The 19776-nt window shown below is 52.0% G+C and overlaps 2 protein-coding genes across 3 annotated transcripts in view; both read left to right on the top strand.

Annotated features, from left to right (window-relative positions):
* LOC102456823 (NACHT, LRR and PYD domains-containing protein 3-like) overlaps nucleotides 1-5027 on the top strand; it is a 31139-nt gene extending 26112 nt beyond the window's left edge. The window contains exon 8 of one of the 2 annotated variants that reach the window (XM_089778717.1): nucleotides 3404-5027. In XM_089778717.1, the coding sequence (XP_089634843.1) occupies nucleotides 3404-3578 (175 nt within the window). In that variant the 3' untranslated portion in view covers nucleotides 3579-5027. The remainder of the gene's footprint in view (nucleotides 1-3403) is intronic. The other variant, XM_089778716.1, reaches the window with a different exon arrangement.
* An 11309-nt stretch (nucleotides 5028-16336) lies between these two features.
* LOC102455214 (NACHT, LRR and PYD domains-containing protein 3-like) overlaps nucleotides 16337-19776 on the top strand; it is a 47842-nt gene continuing 44402 nt past the window's right edge. Inside the window, exon 1 of the mRNA XM_089778838.1 lies at nucleotides 16337-19556. Coding sequence (XP_089634964.1) covers nucleotides 19277-19556 — 280 coding nt within the window. The 5' untranslated portion in view covers nucleotides 16337-19276. The remainder of the gene's footprint in view (nucleotides 19557-19776) is intronic.

Below are 19776 nucleotides of genomic sequence, written 5' to 3'. Positions count from 1 at the left end.
CCTACAGCACAGGTTGCACAAAGCAGCCTGTGACTGTCTGGAACAATGCTAACACTGAGGCTTGGCCAGTTGTACAGCTGGAGATAGGGGAGGCAGGACCTTAGCCCCACCCACATCCTCGCCCCCTCTGAGGCCTTGCTACCACTCTGGGAAGGGTGGAGGTGGGGCAGTGCATCAAGTATGTGTGCCCCCTCACCACCACCCAAGGATGGCTCTAGGTACCAGCAAATCAAGCATGTGCTTGGGGTGGCACATTTCCAGAGACAGCATTTCCAGGTAAACAGCCACCCCTGGCAATGCCCGGCCCTGCCCTGCCCCACCCCACCGATTTTAAAGGGCCACGGGAGCTCGGCTCTGGCTGTGTGTCCCCAGGAGCTGGCTGCGGAGTGCGGCGTGGCCATGCTCCACCCCGTCCCACCCCACTGGTTCCAGTCCTGCCACAGCCCCAGCCCCAGCTCCAGCCCCAGCCGCCTTCGCCGGCGAGAGACCACTCCCTGCCAGCCACCCGGCTCACTGCACGCGCCCTGCCCCGCACCCCTCTGGCTCCTTGTCGCTCATTCCCTGCACCGCCCCTCCACCCTCCACCCTGCTCCCTTGCACCCCGGTTCCCCTCCTCTCCCTGTTCCTTGCGACTATCTTCCTCTGCACCACCCTTGCACTCCGCACCCTGCTCCTCCCAATCCCTGCATCCCTCTGGCTCTGCGCCTCCCGTTCTCTGCAGCACCCGTGCACCCCTCTGGCTCTGTGCTTCCCATTCCACACGGTGAACGCTGTTCCCCATGCCTCTCTGGCTCTGCGCTGACCTTGCACCCTGCTCCCCTTGTAGGTCAGGAGTGAGGGGTGCTTGTCCATGGGGGGGGGGGGGGGCACAGGATAGGGCAGGGAAAAGGCTGTTGTGACCCAGCAGCGAGTGAAAGGGGAGGGGGAGTTTAGCTGAAGCATAAGAACATAAGAATGGCCGTACTGGGTCAGACCAAAGGTCCATCTAGCCTAGTAGCCTGTCTGCTGACAGTGGCCAGCAGCAGGTGCCCCAGAGGGGGTGGACCGAAGACAATGATCAATTTTTCTTGTTTGTCTTCCTCAAACTGTTCACAACCATCACTGACCGTAGCTCTCCAGTCATGTCTGCCCTTGGCTCTGCTCCTTCAAGGACGTTAATACTGGGGACTTTGTCTTGCCATTGACCATCGGAATGAAGTGGGGAGAGCACACATGGAAGTTTTGAAGTGGCTTACTGTGTCTGTAGTAAGCTGTCCATGTTTCACACCCCTATGAAAGGAGGCTGTCGCAGCTGCATTATGGATAAGGATAAGAAGGTTCCGTGGGTATTTTTAGTAACAGTGAGGGAGAGGTCATGGGCAACAAGCAGAAATTCACAGAAGCCTGGAAGCTGTCCCTTCAATTTTACCAAAAATACCCTGGACCCGGCTGGTTGGTTGGACTAACAGCAGGAGTGCTATGGGGAGAGCCATTGGGGGCTGCTATTCCAGAGAACTCCAGGGCCAGCCACTGGCCAGCTTCTCTGGTGGCCCCAGGGCTGGTTGCTGGCCAGGTGCTGGGAGAGACTGGGCACCATCCCACTGCTGCAGGGGGGCTGGTTACCAGCTGTGCCATCTGCTTTTGCAGCAGGTGTTACCCTCAAAAATTCCCACTGGAGACTCCCCAAGGTTACACTATTATGGGTTTATTGCTTGAGGAATTAACACTCCACTATATGCACTACAAAGTTAAACTAAAGATAGAACTGCCACCAAAGGTTTAAACTAAAGGGGAAACAGTTATCTCTCTCACATACACACCAACACACACACCTCCATTCATTCAATCATTCATACACATTCATTCCTGCCCTCCGGCACTCACAAACTTACACAGGCATATGGGTTGCAGAAGGAGCCAAGGCATGTATATTCTGGAGGGTCTGTCTGCTGATCATGGCTGGGGAGCTGGTCAGAAAAGAGACTGGCTGTAGAAAGAAGAGTTTCTCAGGAGGAGGAAAAAAAGAGAGGCTTCTGCTGTGTGCTCGCCCTCCTTTTACTATGTCTGTATGGCTCCTCTGACTCATCCACCTCATCACCAGGGAGCATGCCCAGACTTCACTTTATCCAGCAAAGCAGCAGGCTCTGATGACTCATCACCATGTTCTCCATGTGCCTTGGCCTTGTAACTCCTACCACACACACAGACACATGAAGACACACCTTCATCACTCAGGGGAGAATGAAATTTAGAGCAAGTTACAAGGAAGGTGGCGGAGAGTTACAAAGATTACAAAGTTGCAGCTTACAGTAAGTTTCTGAACTTATAAAGCAAAGTTGCTGAGTTACAGGAGGAGTAATGGTAGTTCGAATTAAGAGTGTTAATTCGAACTATCTAGCCCGTGCCGCGTGTAGCCGTGGGCAGGTAGTTAGAGCTACAGGGCATTTAAAAATGGCAGTGCCCGGGAACATGCAAATGAAGCCTGGGATATTTAAATCCCAGGCTTCATTTGCAAGTTCGATTGACTACATTAGCCACCCTAGTTCAAACTAGGGTGGCTAGTGTAGACATACCCTGACTGAGTATCCAGTGAAGAAGTTTTCTAAAGGCCTGGGGTGCCTCTTCTATTCTACCTGATGTTTCTTGTAGTTGTGTGTCAAAGGGTGGAATGTTCTGGCTAAGGTGCTGTTAGCTGCTAGGCTGTTACCGCTGCCCAGTTCTTCTGTCCTGGGTGCTCCAATGCATCTTGTCTGTCTAATAACTAATGGGGATGTGAACTTGCACTTTCTGCATTCGTTCCCTATCTCTTGTGATGAGAACAGCACCTTTCTGGGAACACAGGCGCCCTGCTAGGGCTCTGAAAATTCAAAAGGGGCAGACATACCTTTGATCACACCTTGTGCTGTCCATTTGTTCCATGCTCTGTTTGACCGTTCACTCTCCACAGTGATCAGCTCTCCGCATTGCACATCTCCTCTTCCTTTGCTGGTCGGTTAGGTACATTCAGCTACATGACATAGGTGGGATGGGATTTAAGAAGCCTGCAGTCAAATCTCCACACTAACGTGGGGTTTGAGAGATTCCTTGTTGAACTGCTAAGCTATCTGCGATTTAACACGTTACTTTCTGATGCTTTTAGACACACATTTCCCTCACCTGAAGGGTATAGAATGGCAGGATTTGGGGCGGGGAGGACGACAGGATTAGTGTTATTGAGGAACCATAATTCTACATTTCTATTCTTTCTAAAACAGTCTTTTCTTAGTGCAACTTTCTTATTATAACATTGACTTTCCTGTCATCTCTGGTTTTAAACTTGCAATGCTGTCTTAGGCTTCATTTCCACAAATAAATAGTTGATAAATATTTACAAATTTGCCACCAGGTTGATTGGTTTTTGTCATGGTTCATTTTTTTTTCATAGCTTGTCCGAAAATCACATCGATGAAACAACAGCCACGGAGTTGGACTCTGGGCACAACATAAAAAATGGCTTATCAATTGTGCATTATGGAGGTACAGCTCTCAGAAGCCAGGTACAAAGACAAGGAGGATGGCATGTCTTCTGTTTCAGTGCTGTGCATTCATCTGCAGACTAACAGCTCAAAGTGCAGACGTGGTGCGGAACGTTTTTGTGATGCACTGTTGGGACATCGGACTTGTGCTGCTGTTTAGCATTGCTACATACTGCCTTCATTGGCTAGAAATGCAAGGCTGTGTGGGATATCAGTAAATCTTGAGGCAGTTTCTGACTCCCTTAAAGGAATTTGTTGGTGTAAGAGGGTATAATGGGGGGATTGATTGCCTTTATAAAGCTGGGGTATCAAACACCTGGCCCCATGTGTGATGTATTTTTGTTGCTGCATCACATACTCAAACTCTCTGTTTTTCTGTATTGACTTTTAAAAGTAGCCTTTTCTTTATACCTATGAGGTGAAGGCTCTCCTGTCTGTGAAATGAGTGTCACTGCTCCAGTGCTATCTGCCTGAGCCTTTCTTCCCAGCAGCCCCCACCTTCATCCCACAAAAGAGGCAGATGGGCAATTTCAGCAGCCCCATGGAGGCAGATGGTAATTTGCAGGGCCATTCTACGCAGGTGTGGGACAGAGCTAGCTCTCTAGTGGGGTTCTTGCCTTTCTCCTTTCCTCTCCTGTTCCTGCTCTGCCTTAACCCTCACTTTAACCCTTGCTCTAAACATCACCCTTCCCCTAGGTGATTGTGTAGCCAGACAGGAACCCCCTGCCACATCCATCTTGCTTGCCTCTCTAAGATGCCTCAGAAGCACACAGGGCAGAGAGAGCAATAAAATCAGCATAATCTTTGATGCCTTGACAGAAGGCCCGTATATGCTGGCTCATCGTGACCCTGGACAACTGTAAACATAGATAAGAGAGCCATCAAGCCAGTCGCCGACCAAGAGGCTGCAGAAACTGCCCTTGGCTAGCACCAATATTGAGATGATCACAAAACTATCCCGGGAGAGGAATCTCCTGCTGAGTAAAGAATGTCCCAGTACTCCCAATTTAGTTATCTCTCTCTCACAGGTGTAAATTACGTTCACAACTCCCTTGTAAGAACTGGCGTCACAATTTGGCACCTTAGATAAGAAAGAGAGTACGTGACCGCATGGGTATAAAGATGGGCCCAGCAGCACACTCACTTGGAATATAAGTCCATCAGCTGCCTGCTGGTCGGGCTAGGTGATTGACTCCCAAGGTCCACATAGGGACGCCCAATCTCGTATTTGTCTTTCCGAGGAATTGAATGACCGATCCTGGCCTAACACGCTGGAATTGAGAGACGCAGAAGGAGGTAAAAATTGTACCTATATGTGTCCATTTTCTTCTTGTAATTGTGCATGTATAGCATTAGAGCTCTATATAAGGCTAAGTTGTACGCTAATACAACTGGTGTGTTTTGTTTCCCTCTTTTCCTTTGTAACCATTTAAGATCTGTATTTGCTAGCAGTTAAGAAGTTGAGCAATAGCCATTGTAACCGTATGATTATAAGTTTTCTCTAATAAACCTGTAACTGTTTAAGCTTTAACCTGACTCCTTCTGTTGCTGTAACAGAACCAGACACAATCAAAAAAAAAAAAAAACTATAGCCAGTCGGGGTAGACTCACTGAGAGCTGGGCATTGGGTTCTGATGCCTCCACAGGGCAGACCCGTGGGGCACCTGTCAGCCTTCCTGGCTGCCCGCTGCGAAGGGATCCTATCCTAGCAGTTGAAGACTCGGGTGTTTAATAGGGCTCACAGACCACTCACTGCCCCAACCACCGGCTGACAGAGTGGGCACAGAAACAAATCATGGATCAATTCTGCAGGGGAAGTCAGAGCAGAAGATCTTGTTGGAGCCCAGATCTCAGCTCAGGCAGAGGCAGCTTCCCTACTCCCATCTGGAGTGGAGCAGGTGAGAGATGAGTGGGGCAGGGGATGCCTGCTACTTCAGGCTCTGGGTTACATGGCTCCTACTCACAGTTGGGCTGAGGGAGGCAGCATGTCCTGGAGGGGAGCCAGGATGTGCAGCCACATGCAGCTCCTGCAGGCAGGCTGAGTGCATGACAGCAGTGGCAGCAGCTGGAACAGGGAGCCTCACAGCAGTTCCTCAGTCCTGCACCTCCTGAAGCCCCAGCAGCCAGGCCGGGCCAGGCAGCCCCCATCTGCCACTCCTCACCTTCGACCCCATCAGCTGCATTGCGCCCTGGGGAGCCAAAAGCGCCACTGCTGCTGTGATCACTGTGCTCTAGGCAATCGCTCACCCATAAAGCCAGTCAGGCCCACAGTCTCCTCCAGCCACCCTGAGAGCTGCTGCTTCTTGGGGATGATCCCTTCCCTTTTCTCTCCATCCGCTGCTTCCCAGGATCCTGGGCTCCTCCAGCCCTGGATGAGGGCCATTGCTTGCTATCAATCTGCTGACTCCCCCCAGCCATTCAAGGGCACCATTTCAGGAGCGCATGTGTGGGGGGGGGAGGAGGGAAGCCGTGCATACCAGGATGCTACTTGCTTTTCCTCCCGTTCCCCTATCATGGAGTGAGGGGAAAGTACAGGGCTTCTGGGCCTGCCTCTCGCTCCTGGGTGGTGAGGGGAGGGGGCAGAGAAGTAGTTCATGACATCTGTGTAGTTTCTACTGCTGCCCCCTCTCTCCCTGGGTACGTCTACACTACAGCGCTAGTTCGAACTAACTTAGTTCGAATTAGTTAATTCGAACTAAGCTAGTTCGAACTAGCGCATCTAGAACTAAAAACTAGTTCGAACTAGCGTTTTGCTAGTTCGAACTAGCGCGTCCACACTGATTGGACGCAGGGGGGCATTTAAGGGCAGCTGAAACTGGTTCTGGCAGGGCATCAGGTCAGCAGTTGCTTTGTGTGGCTGCTGTCTGAGGCTATCTGAGGCTTGTGCTTAAAGGGACCCCCCCTGGACAGCCGGTTCTCAGCTTTTCCTGCTTGCTTGCCAACCTCGCCGAGGGACAGCAAAGCGTCGGTCTCTGTGCCCGTCTGTGTCGGTGCTTCCCTTCGGGGGGGACCGCCGCAGGTGGCAACATGGAGCCACGGCTCGCCCTGCACCTTCTGGTGCACTTTCTGGACTTGCTGCTGCAAGCCTGCCAGCAATGGCTCGAGGCTGCCTGGCACCACCTGGGGAACGTCAGCCCCCTGCCTCTCCGCCTGGCCGCCCTGGGGGCCGTGGAGGAGCCGCGGCGGCGCCCCGGCACCAGCGTGCCCCGCCGCATCTGGCGTCTGGATACCAGCAGCGACTGGTGGGACCGCATCGTCCTGGAGCGCTGGGACGACCGACAGTGGACCCAGAACTTTAGGATGAGGAGGGACACCTTCCTGGAGCTCTGCGAGTGGCTCGCCCCTGCCCTGCAAAGAAGGGACACTCGCATGAGGCCCGCCATCCCCCTCCAGAAGCGGGTGGCCATCGCCCTCTGGAAGCTCTCCACGCCGGACAGCTACCGATCCGTCGGGAACCAGTTCGGCGTGGGGAGATCCACCGTCGGAGCGGTGCTCATGCAGGTACGGCGCTCGTCGGCCACCGAGCCCCAGGGACAAAGGGGGGGGCGGGAGGAGGCGAAAGCGCCCCGCACCGGAGGGGTCGGGCTGTCCCGGCCGTACTACACGCCGCCAGGGGGGTTGCTTCCGGGAGTGGGGCGCGGGGCACTGCCAGGGCACGCACGCTCCCAGCCACCCGGGCGCCCCACTGATTGACGCTTTGCTGTGTCTCTCTCCGCAGGTGGTCAAGGCCATCAACCGGGTGCTGCTCCGCAGGGTGGTCCGCCTCGCCGACCTGGATGCCGTCATCCGGGGATTCGGCGCCCTCGGCTTCCCCAACTGCGGGGGGGCCATCGACGGGACGCACATCCCCATCCGTGCCCCGGAACACCAGGCGTCCCGGTACGTGAACCGCAAGGGGTACTTCTCCGTCATCCTGCAGGCCGTGTGTGACCACCGGGGACAGTTCACGGACATAAATGTGGGCTGGTCCGGCAAAGCACACGACGCACGGGTGTACCGGAACTCCTCCGTGTGCCAGCGGCTGCAGGACGGGACCTTCTTCCCCGACCGCCACATCAGGGTCGGGGACGTGGACATGCCCGTCTGCCTGGTGGGGGATGCCGCCTACCCACTGCAGCCGTGGCTCATGAAGCCCTACACGGGGCACCTCAATCCCTCCCGCCAGGCCTTCAATAACAGGCTGAGCAGGGCCCGCATCGTGGTGGAGGGGGCCTTCGGGTGACTGAAAGCCCGCTTTCGATGCCTCCTCACCCGTCTGGACCTGGCCGAGCACAACATCCCTCCCGTGGTGGCGGCATGTTGTGTGCTCCACAATTTGTGTGAGCGGAAGGGGGAGGCTTTCCTGCCAGCCTGGATGGCTGAGGCTGACCGCATGGCTGGACACTACGGTCAGCCCCGCACCGCCGCTGTCCGGGAAGCCCAGCGGGGGGCCATCCGGATCCGGGAAGCCCTGCGGGAGAGCTTCCAGGTGGAGGAGGAGGAGGACTGACCTCTCCCTGCATGCCCCACCGGGGCCTTCTTCCACCCTACCCCCCCCCTTCCCCTTTCCCCTCCCTACCTACTGTCAAATAAAGACACCTGTTTTTCCAACAAAAACGTCTGTTTATTTCACAGAACTGGGGTGGGGGAGGGAGGAATGAAGGTGGGAGAAGGGAGGGGAAAACCTGGGACGAGGGAGCTGGAAGGGGAGGGGAGGGAAGGGAGGAAGGGAAAGGAAAGCTCAGGGGTGGGAGTCCGGCTGCCTCTCCCGTCTCGCCACACTGCGGGTCCGGGGGCGTCGGTGGGGAATGGTTGTGGAGGGGGGGGCAGAGAGGACAGGGGGTGTGGAGGAAGCAGGAGCGGAAGCAGGAGCGGAAGCAGGAGGAGCAGGGGGAGCAAGAGGGGGAGAAAGAGGGGGAGCAAAAGGGGGAGAAAGAGGGGGAGCAAGAGGGGGAGCAGGGGGAGGAGGAAATGGAAAGCGGTCCAGCAGGCTCTGGAGGTGGCCTCGCAGGGCACGGCCCTGCTCCTCCAGGGCCTCCAGACTCCTCTGGCGCAGCCTGAGGTCCTCCTGGACCCAGTGGTCCTGGAGACGGAGCTGTCGGTCCAGGAACCGGAGATGCCGCCTCTGGTAGTCCTCCTGGTTCCTGGCTGTCCTGCTTGCCCGGGCACGGGCGGCTGCTGCAGGCGGTGTGGTGCGCCCTGCAGGCCCCGGTGCGGCAGCTGTGGTGCAAGAAGACCAGCGGTCAATTACCCCAGGGGCCCAGGTGTGTGAAACCCAGCTCCCCTCTGCAAGGCCAGGGCCCCTGCAGGATCCCCAGCTGCTGCTCCGTGGTGGGCAAGGCCCAGGCGCACGGTCCCGGGGCTCCCTCTCGCCCCAGCCCCCCGTACACATAAGGGGAACACGAGGGTACTCACAGGTGGACGCCTCCCCGGCCTCTGATGATGCAGGCGAGCGGCTCTGTGGGGTGCCTCGGGGGTCCCGGGTCCTGGGCAGGCTGGCGGCAGGCTCCTGGCTCTCAGAGCCCTCCTCCTCCTCCTCCGTCTCCAGGAGCGGTCCCTCTGCCCCGGGGTCAATCACGTCCCGGGGGGCAGGGACGGCATGAGGCCCCAGGATGCGGTCCAGGGCATGGAAGTGGGGGCAGGCCTCCGGGTCAGCCCCTGGCAGGCAGGCCCGGGAGTAGCACTGCCGCAAGTCTTTAATCTTGCAGCGCACCTGCTCCCGGCTGCGCTGGTGGCCCCTGGCGGCCAGGCTGGCAGCCATGCGTCCGTAGACGGCCGCGTTCCGGTGGCTAGTGCGGAGATCGTGGACATTGGAGGCTTCCCCCCAAACCTCGATGAGGTCCACAATCTCCGCACTTGACCAGGCGGGCGCCCACCTTTTGCGCCCCCGGGCAGGCTCCCGGGAGCCGCCAGGCTGGTCGTGGGGAGCAGTGGAGGGCTGGGAGCCCTCGCATGGCTGGCTCATTGTGTGGCAGGTGCAGGCTGTGCAGGCACGGGTGCTTGCAGCCTTGCAACTGGCACAAAGTGAGTAGCCAGCCCGTGGCCCTTTAAGGGCTCCGGGGCCGGGAGGGGGGCAATAGAGTTTCCCTGGTGTTGGCCAGAGTGGCCACCAGGGAAACCTGGGAAGCCTTAGCCTCCCACTAGTTCGAACTAAAGGGCTACACAGCCCTTAGTTCGAACTAGCTAGTTCGAACTAGGCGTTAGTCCTCGTAAAATGAGGTTTACCTAGTTCGAACTAAGCGCTCCGTTAGTTCGAATTAAGTTCGAACTAACGAAGCGCTAGTGTAGCGCCTAGGAAAGTTAGTTCGAACTAACGGACGTTAGTTCGAACTAACTTTCTAGTGTAGACATACCCCCTGTTCTCCTGAAATGGTGCCCTTGCCCCCATGCCACCTCAATAGCTGACTCTGCCGTTACACCTCGTGTAACAGTAGTTCAAATTAGAAAGCCTAATTCATACTACCTACTCCGTGCCATGTGTAGCCGCAGGCACGGAGTCCGAACTACCGGGGATTTAAAAATGACGGCGCCTGGCAAGATGCAAATGAAGCCCGGGATATTTAGATCCCAGGCTTCATTTGCAACTTCGAATGACTACATTAACCACCCTAGTTCGAACTAGGGTGGTAGTGTAAACATACCCCCAGAGAGTAATGCACCATGGGTAGCTCTGCAGTATGAGCCATGCTCACAGTGCCCACTGGGATCCAGCCTATGCAGCGGGTGGTAATGGGATCATGTCGCCAGCATCCCATTAGGCACTTGTGTAGTCTCTCCCCATTCACATGAAATAAAAGGCAGGCAATGCACTCGTGCCTTTTTCTGGCCTGGTTGCACATGCAGAGGCTAGAGCTATGCAAGCATGGAGCTCAGTTTATAGCAAATCATCATGATGCTGATGTGTGTTGTGGTGCGCCTAAAAGTGCCATACTCAGAGAGCGTACGCATGTTGCTCCTCCAATAAAAGGACAAGGACATAGCTCAACGTGATACACAGTCAATGCCCATGCAAGGCTTGACACTGATGCTACTGCAGCTGCCACCCAATCCTGGGTTACCATGCTGATTCTAGCACCATGGTATAAGCTCAAACCATGATTGTGGGACCTCCATGTGCTCCAGAGATGGGACAATCAGCAGTGGCTGCAGAACTTCCAAATGCACAAGGCCACATTCTTGGAACTTTGTGAATGGCTCGTCCCTGTGCGGAGGTGCCATAATCCCTGAATGAGATGCTGGAGAAGTGTGTGGCAGTTGCCCTCTGGAGGCTTGCAACACCAAATAGCTGCCTTTCAGTGGGGAATCAATTTGGAGTGGGGAAATCTACAGTGTGGGCTGCTGTTATGCATGTAGCCAGGGAGATCAGTAACATTGTCCTACAGAGGGTTGAGACTCTGGGGAACATGGACAACATAGAGGATGGCTTTGCTGCCATGGGCTTCCCCAGCTGTCGTGGAGCTATAGATGGAACAACAGCCCCATCCAAGCCCTGACCACTATTCCATGGAGTACATAAACTGCTAGGGGTACTTCTGTATGGTGCTGCAGGTGCTGGTGGATAACAAGGGCTGCTTCACTGATACCAATGTGGGATGGTCCGGAAAGGCACATGACATGGAACACCTCCCTCTTCAGAAAGATGCACGCTGGGACTTTTTTTCCAAACAGGAAAACTAGATTTGGAGAGATGGAAATACCCAGTGTAATCCTGGGTGACCCAACCTACCCCTTGCTCCCGTGGCTCATGAAGTTGTACACAGGCAGCCTGGACTCCAGCAAGAAGGAGTTCAACACCAGGCTGAGCAAGTGCAGACTGGTGGTTCAATGTGCTTTTGGACGTTTAAGGGGAAGGTTTAGGAGTCTCCTGACTCAGCTGGACCTCAGCAAATGCAACATTCCCTGTGGGGGCAGCCTACTGCGTGCTCCATAATCTGTGTGAGAGCAAGGTGGGAAACTTATCAGGCAAGGTGGGGAGCTGAGGCAGAGCGCCTAGCCAGAGAGTTTGAGCAGCTGGATGCCAGCACCATAAGGGGAGCACAGCAAAGGGCAGAACAAATCAGAGATGCCTTGAATGCATGGCAGTTCTGAGACTCTGCCACATGGATCTCAACAAGTTACCCCAACATTCCCTGTGTTTGCTTTTAATCTCCCACCTTCCCCCTGGAGTTCAAGCACTAGAGAGACCAGTTGTTCAAAGAACAGGAGGGTAATTAAGAGAAAACAGCTGGGAAATGGAAGAACTGAGAACCTGAAGTGAGGAGGGAACTCAGGAACACCTGTGGGATTGCCTTTTGCCTCCAGAGGTCTTGGAGGGTATAACTACCCTTGAGGTCCTGCCCCATGTCTCTGGGTACCCTGGAGATGGAAGAAATGGGGACTGGGGAGGAGAGACTGGGTTTGTTATCAAGACGGACAGTGTTCTGGGAGGAGGCCCTCTCCAGACATGAAGCCAGTCAGCCCATCCAAGGCTGCTCCCAGGTCTGTGGCTGCCGCGGCTCTGGTGGCGATGGTTCCTCGGTTTTTAAATGCCTCATCCAGCTATGCTTCTTAATTTGGAAAAAACATTGTAGGAGGTACTTGTAGAACCTGGTCTCTTAGGTCCACTTCTGCAAAGACTTACATGTGTACTTTAACTTTATACTTTGCAAGTAGGTGTGGAACTATAGACCCATATTACATATGAATCATCTATGGTTTTAAATTGAACTAAGTTAGTTGTCATTAGCTTTCAGCACCAAAAAGAACAAGATCATGAGAAAGAAGAGTTGTAAGGTTAAATTTGTAGCAATCTTTTGAACTATTAGTGTTTTCATTTATGGTTTGGACTGATGAAGTAATGGAAATAAAATGCAGTTAACTGGGAACTAGGTGCAATAAATAATTGGTTAGGTAAGAACTTCCTTGATCTGGGCAGAGTTAAAGTCTGACACTTGGCAATGACATCACTGATCAATGGGCATAAGAAACTAAATTCTGAAAGGGTTTATTGCTAATTCCTGCCTAACCAAGTTGGAGCCATGCATCTTGGGCTTAGCCTGTTTGTAAGTATCTCAATCAAATGCTTATAAATGGTTTGCTTATTATTTGGATGTAGCAATTTGCTTATTTTGGGGGGTTTGAGATATGGAGAGTGTAATTGTATAGATACCATTCAGCCTTTGAGTTTAGTAAAGGAATGTATGGACTTTGCAGAATGAAGGCCATAGTGTCACTGATTGTGTGTCTATGACAAAGTATGACAAGTTGCTTTGATCTATAATTTGTCAAACACTGCGGCACATCACACTCATGGCCTTGTAACATTCATTCCAGCTTCAGGTCACTTGCAGGTTTACACTAGTGTACATGGGGGGGATCTCTGTAACTTGAAATCTTGGAAGCATGATTTGGGAACCTAAGTAACTTGGCCAGAATGTGTGTGTGTGTGGGAGAGGGATGTCTAAGACAGGAGTGGCTGGATGAGGTTCTGTGGCCTATCGTGGTCAGACTGGATGATCACGATAGTCCTTTCTGGCCTTCAAGTCTATGAGTCTGAGCCCTTGTGCAGGAAGGTGCTTGACACACTTCCTGTGTGTGTGTGTGTGTGTGTGTGTGAGACAGCATTTGGATCATTTCAGACATATCTGTGTCAAGTCAGGGCCAACCATGGCAGCTTCTCTCCTTTCTTTTTTCACCTTCTAGGCTCCTTTCCCATTTGCACAGCAGCTGCCGTGGTTTGACTGCACCGCTTCACTGGACTGAAAGCACAAAAGCTCCCGTTAATGATCCAACAACCAGCCCCAAAGAAACACACTTTGGGCATCTCTACAGAGCAGCTGGGAGGTGTAAATCCCCACATGAGCAGTCAGCTTTGTGCTAGCTCTGTCTGACCTAGGTACCCGAGTACAATCCTGCCCACACCCTGGATATAGATTTGGGTGGCTACTAACCCAAGGTGCCACCCAGGCCGTCAGGGCCACATGGCTATTTCTAGTGTGCTAGCTCAAGTAGGGTTTGCACAGGTCTGTCTATCTGCACAGGGTGGCATGTTCCCAGCTGAAGTGCAGACTCAGCCTGTTTCGCAAGGTAATTACCCACCTTCCTCCCATAGTTCACAGTTCAAAAGGCTCTTATCAATGAAATCCATCCTGTTGCTCTGCAGAGGAGGTCCCATGTAGAAAACCCAGAAGAGGAACATAGCCCTGTAAACACTGCTTCTCTCTCACAGGTTATCAGTCAGAACAAAGTTTGCTTATTTCAAGCTGAGGCGGCAGACAGTAAACAGCGGGACGCTTATACGTGTGAACATGTTTTCTATTGCAACACTTGAGAGCCACAAGCTTCCTTCTCAAGGTGCATTTTGAAAGCCCAATTCAACCTAAACCAGCTCTCTCCAGAGACTCAAGGTAAGCCCATACTGCAGTGCATTGTATTTCAACTGAACTAAATCAGATGTAGCTTTAGGAAGAGATTCTAATGTCTTGTATTTAAACCTTAAGGGAGAAAAATGTTGCTTTTGTTTGCAAATACAGTCGCAGGTCTGTGTGTGGGAATGAGAACAAAGAGAACGTCGCAGTCCTAATGTAAACTTAGGGAGGAAGCGAGCATTGAAAAATCACTTGAAGGAGAACTTAAGCCCCTCTGCTGTGCACTTTAGTGTCTGAATTCCAACAGGAGTCAATCCAGGGCCGGCCTTTGGGAAAATGGTGCTCTGAGTGAACTTGTATTTTGATACACCTGCCCCCACCCCAAGTATGATGATGTCCCCCCTATTTCCCTTGGTCCCCATGGGCTCCATAACCCCTGCACCCCCATCCTGTTCTCCCTTTGCCATTAACTCCTGCTCCCTCCTACACCCTAACTCCTGCACTGTGTCCTTGTGCTCCAGCCCCTTCACTCCAACACCTGCAGTGTCACCTTCACTCCCACCCCTGCATTTCCCTCCCTCCTGAGCCTCCAGCCCCACCCCTACACTGCCAATGTGCCTACCACACCACTTCCCTGCTCAGTGCCCCCATCCCCTTACGCCCAGTGGCCCCTCTCCCAGAGATCTCCTTCGCAGATTCCTGTGCCCAGCACCCTCCCACCCACAGCTGCCCAGCACCTCTCACAGCCCCCCCCCCCCACACACACACACAACTGCCCGGTGCCCCATATGCCAGAGGACATTCTGCACCAAAACATTAAAAATTCAGTGCACAGTATTTTGAAAGTCTATACTATTCTGATAGAAATGTAGCCGTGTTAGTCTGGGGTAGTTGAAGCAAAATGCAGGACAATGTAGCACTTTAAAGACTAACAAGATGGTTTATTAGATGATGAGCTTTCGTGGGCCAGACCCACTTCCTCAGATCAAATAGTGGAAGAAAGTAGTCACAACCATATATACCAAAGGATATACTATTATGTAAATTGTATTTGTCAATAAATAATGCAGAGGCTCCAGCTTGGCAGTGGCCAGCATAGGCTGCTGGAAGCACAGAGGTGGGAGATCACACTGCTGCCTACCCCTCCTCTTCCCTCTTCTGCTAGGGTAGGGATGTGGCAGTGAGACCCCTCTGTGTGTATGTCAGAAGGCCACAGGGAAGTGTTTTACTGAATGGCTGGGATGTCAGCCATGATCCAAAATCCAATTGAATGACAAAAAAGAAATAGCCTCAAAAGTATGTCTGTAATAGTCCATATTTTCAAAAACACGGAGTTCTGTGGCACCTTAAGGCACATCTACACAGCACGGCTAAACTGATAATAAGCTACTCAATTTGAGCCATGCTAATAGAGTAGCTTAGTTGAAATAGCTTATTTTGACTTTTGGTGCTATCTACACAGCAGTTATTTTGAGAGAGAGCACTTTTCCTTCGACTTCCCTTATTCCTCGTACAATGAGGGTTACAGGAGTCGGAGTAAGCAGTCCTCCAGCTCGACAATATTTTGACATTATGTCAAAATAACTGCCTGTGTGTAGACACTGACTATGCTATTTCGGAATAACGTCAGTTATTTCAAAATAACTCTGCTGTGTAGACATAGCCTTAGGGTGTGTCTAGACTACCTAGTTTTGTCGACAAAACTATACCAGCGTCTACACTACCGCTGAGTTCTGTCGACATAACGTTGACAGAACTCAGCAGTTTTGTCGATACTGGTATACCTCATTTTACGAGGCATAACACCTTCTGTCGACAGAACTCTGTCAACAGAAGGTGTTATTGCCTGTAACATTGCGTCCAGACTACAGAGTTCTGTCGACAAAGCAGCTTGCTTTGTTGACAGAACTCAATGTGTCTGGACGCTCTTTGTCGACGGAAGTTTTGTCGACAGTATCTGTCGACAAAACTTCCGTCGACAAAACGCGGTAGTCTAGACGTACCCTTAGAGACTCAGGGTATGTCTACACTAGCCCCTTAGATCAATCTAGGGAGGCTAATGAGGGTGACCGAAATTGCAAATGAAGCACAGGATTTAAATATCCCGCGCTTGATTTGTTTGTTCTGGCTGGTCGCCACTTTTAGAAATTGACTAGCCTGAAGTAACTGCCCACATCTACACGCAGCAGTGAAACGGGATTCCAAAATAAAGTCCTAACTCGAATTAGCTGGTAAACCTCATTACAGGAGGATGTGTAACTTGTGAGGTGTAACAGTTAACTCGAACTAAGGACTTAGTTCGAGTTAACGTTTGACTGCCGCGTGTAGCCGCGGGCAGTTAGTTTGGACAAGGGGGATTTAAAAATGGCACCCCGATGGGAAGATGCAATTAAAGCCTGGGATATTTAAATAGCAGGCTTCATTTGCAACTTGGAATGCCTACATCAGCCTCCCTAGTTCGAATTAGGGGGCTAGTGTTTTAAACCCTAAGGTGCCATGGGAGTCTTCCTTTTGTAAAAAAGCAATAGCTGATACCAGTGGCTGAGTCCAGCCCTTTTCCAGTCCCTTGGCTGCCACAGCTCTGGGTCATCACCTCCCAAATGGCCTTTGCATTTCCCTCTAAGCCTGAAAAGCAGAGAGGTGCTTGGGATGAGCAGGTGACTAAGAAAAGGAATTCTATTCAGGCACCCCCCTTTTTTCTGCCCTGATTTACACACGGCCCCAGCTAATTCTGCTGCCTGGGCTGCTGCTTTTCGGCTCCAGGTACATCCCCCGCCCTTTCTGTTTTAGAGTCAGTTTCCTGTTGACACAGGCGTATTGTTAATCATTGAACCTTCTTTTACTTTCCTTTTACTTTCCCTCCTCCCCAGTCAGGTAGTGTCTGTGCCTCTCCCGCTTCCCAGCCCACGTCTGCTGCTGATCTCTGCTGGGGGAGGGAGAGAGGAAAAAATCCAATGAGGATCCTTAAAACTTCTGGGCTTAAAACTTCAGAGCAGATTGAGGAAGAGTGAAAAGGAGACTGGGAGACTGCAGGGAACTACCAGCAGGTTAGGGAAGGTGGGCATTAGAGGAGAGAAGTGCAGGTGCACTGTGGGGCAGCTTAGAACAGCTACTGTCCCTCAAGGACACCAGCCTGATAACAGGAGGGCCTAGTTTGTTGGCTGCTCACTCACTGAGCCAGACAATGCACTCCCCTCCCATACACACACATATACACACACACACACTCTCTCTCTCTCCCCTGGCTGGCCTCTCCTTCCCAGCCATCCTCAGCCCAGTTCCTCCTCCTCCTCCTTCCTGAAGTCCCGTGCCCGGCTGTGCTCCCAGACCTCTGCGCCCCTCCTCTCTTCCCAGCCTTCAGGTACCCCCCCCCCTTCTGTTCTCAGCCCTGCCTGGCTCCCCCAGCTCACTCACATGCTGCAAACTTTAGAGCAGCGCTAGCAGAGAGGGACTCATTCCACACAACTCCGGGCTGGGGGTGGGGAGCAGGATGTATCTGGAATCCTCAGCTGGCCGGCTGGGGAGTGAGTGGGCGGAGGAGAGGGAGCAGAGAGCAGTCTGCAGGCCCAGCACCAGGAAGTGGCCAGAGAGGAGTTTATGCAGCAGCCAGTGAGGGGAATCCTGAGCCCTGTGTGGCATCCCCTGGCCATGGCACCCTGCACGTGCGCCCAGTTTGGCCAAAGACTCTCCATAAGCAATTGGGATGTTTGATAATTTTCCCCCTAAACCCTTTAATAACATGTTCAGGGGATTAAAAAGTTTCAGGGGGTAGCCGAGTTAGTCTGCACAGGAAAAACTTAAAAAACAACTAATGGTCTGGTAGCACTTTATAGACTAACAAAACATGTCGACGGGATCATGAGCTTTCAGATGTTCAGGGAAAACATTTTAAAAAGCTGCATTCCAAAGTTTTGGTCCAACTTTTGTTTTCCACTCTGGATAAGGAATTGCAGACACTGCAAATGTCCAACTTGCATGCCCATTTACAGTAGGTCTCAGGCATGGGCAATACCCACATTTAAAATAAAAGGAATTTTGAAGTTTATTTCCCATTATTGATCATAACTGAAAATGTGTCCCCCAACCCAGGCTGGTGGATAAACTCTCAGCAGCAGCAGCCCCTCTGTGACACGGGGGTTCATTCCAACTTAACCGAGGCACTCAGCTGCACCAGTGCTCATAAAGTAACTATGAGCCCATTCCCTGGGTGCTGCCGAGGCAGTAATGGCGGGACTTACCTGTCTGGGCACTGGCAGGTAGCCCTGTCAACAAACTACTCAGAGTCACACACCCCTCCGAGAGTAATATTGTGTCCTTAGTGCCTGGGTCAGCACTGTTATTCGGAACCCAACTATGCCCATGTGGCTGCTTCGTATGAACACGGCTGGGTAAGATGCAAAGGACACAGCCTGAACCTGCCTCTCCCTGGTGATTCACATGACAGCTTGTCTAAAAGGCTTTGAGTGTCAGTCCAGAAATCCAGGGTGTCAGTTAACACTTTCTCCCCAGCGGTGTAAAGATTTACAGAGCTGGAGTTTCCCCTCTCTGTTGTCCCCCAGCTCTGCTCTGAAGACACCCAGCCAGCCCCTTTCCTCTGTTTTAAACCCTAGGCAGGCACCATCCCCTCCTCACTTTCCCTGTGCTTCCTATGCCTTGTGTGTTGTTCCACCTCCACTGACCGAGCCAGGTTTCTTGTAATCAATAAGCCGTTTGTTTTCTCTCCTGTTTGGTGGGGGTGAGCATCTGAGCAGCACATCGGGATTATAAAAGGGGATGGAATCTGTCCACAGTGCACCTGTGAGATGGAGGGAGAGAGCATGAGCGGGGCAGACATGTCCAGAGGGGAAGTGAAAATCAGTATTGCTTTAAAATCAACTAAAATGCAGACTCCTGCATGTGGTATTTCAGATTTTCATGGGAAAGAGGCCCTGAAAACCTCTCCTCCGCTTTCGTTTGTTGCCTCTCCACAGCTCCTTCCTCTTTGCAGCCAACAGTCCTGAGATCGTTAAATCTTCTGGACAGAGCCCATTTTGCTGCTTGCTTGGAGATCTTTTTTTATTTTTATAATTGCTGGATGTTTCCTTTATAGCTGTTCCTGCAACTTCAGGTACCGGTAGCTGCACCGGGCTGTGGCTATATGTTGCTCTCTATGCTCCACAGGGCTACATGATCCATTAATTTTTCTGAAAATCCATTTGATGATAAATACGTTATTATAGCACCTTTCATCCTAAACTGCAATGGCCTTTACAAGCAGTAACTAAGTGGCATAACGCCCGTGGCAGTTAGATGAGCACAATTGTCCCCATTTTACATGAAGAAACTGAGGCACGGAAAAACATCACTCTCATCACTAGGCTACACTTCTTCCCTCTGCATAGGAATAAGAGTTGCTATAACTTATTAACTATTAATGATGGGACTTTGCATTTGAGTTTTGCTTGCTGATACCTGGTGATGGAAAACCGAAGCGGAATCAGCGACCTGCTTCTAAGTATCCTTGAGGACCTTCCTCAGGAGGCCTTCAAAAGATTTAAAGACAAACTCTCACACACTGACTTTGAGGGGAAGGGTCCCATCCGCCGAGGTCGGCTGGAGAACGCCGACTGGACAGACACTAAGAACCTCCTGATGGAATCCTACGGTGGAGCTGCTGCAGTAGATGTAACCATAGATGTTCTCACTCAGATCAACCTCCAAGAGTCCGCTGCACAACTCAGAGCAGGAAGTGAGAAAGGTAAGAAACCCAAAGTTATCATAAAATCCAAGAATGTTCCCTGGGGCAGCAGCAAAGAGAGTAGAACAAGAAACAGGCTGATGACAAGAATGATGTTTTCAGCCCAAACTTTGTAGCTTTTAAGGGTTTTTGTTTGTTTGCTTGCTTGCTTGTTTTGCCTTTTCTACCCAAAACTCAAAATTTTCCATGGAGGGAGAGGGGGAAGGAGGGGAGGAGAGAA

Source organism: Pelodiscus sinensis, chromosome 5 (assembly GCF_052426305.1).
Source record: "Pelodiscus sinensis isolate ZL-2025 chromosome 5, ASM5242630v1, whole genome shotgun sequence".
In the NCBI taxonomy this organism is placed as follows: Eukaryota; Metazoa; Chordata; order Testudines; family Trionychidae; genus Pelodiscus; species Pelodiscus sinensis.
This window is presented reverse-complemented; position numbering and strand designations above follow the sequence as displayed.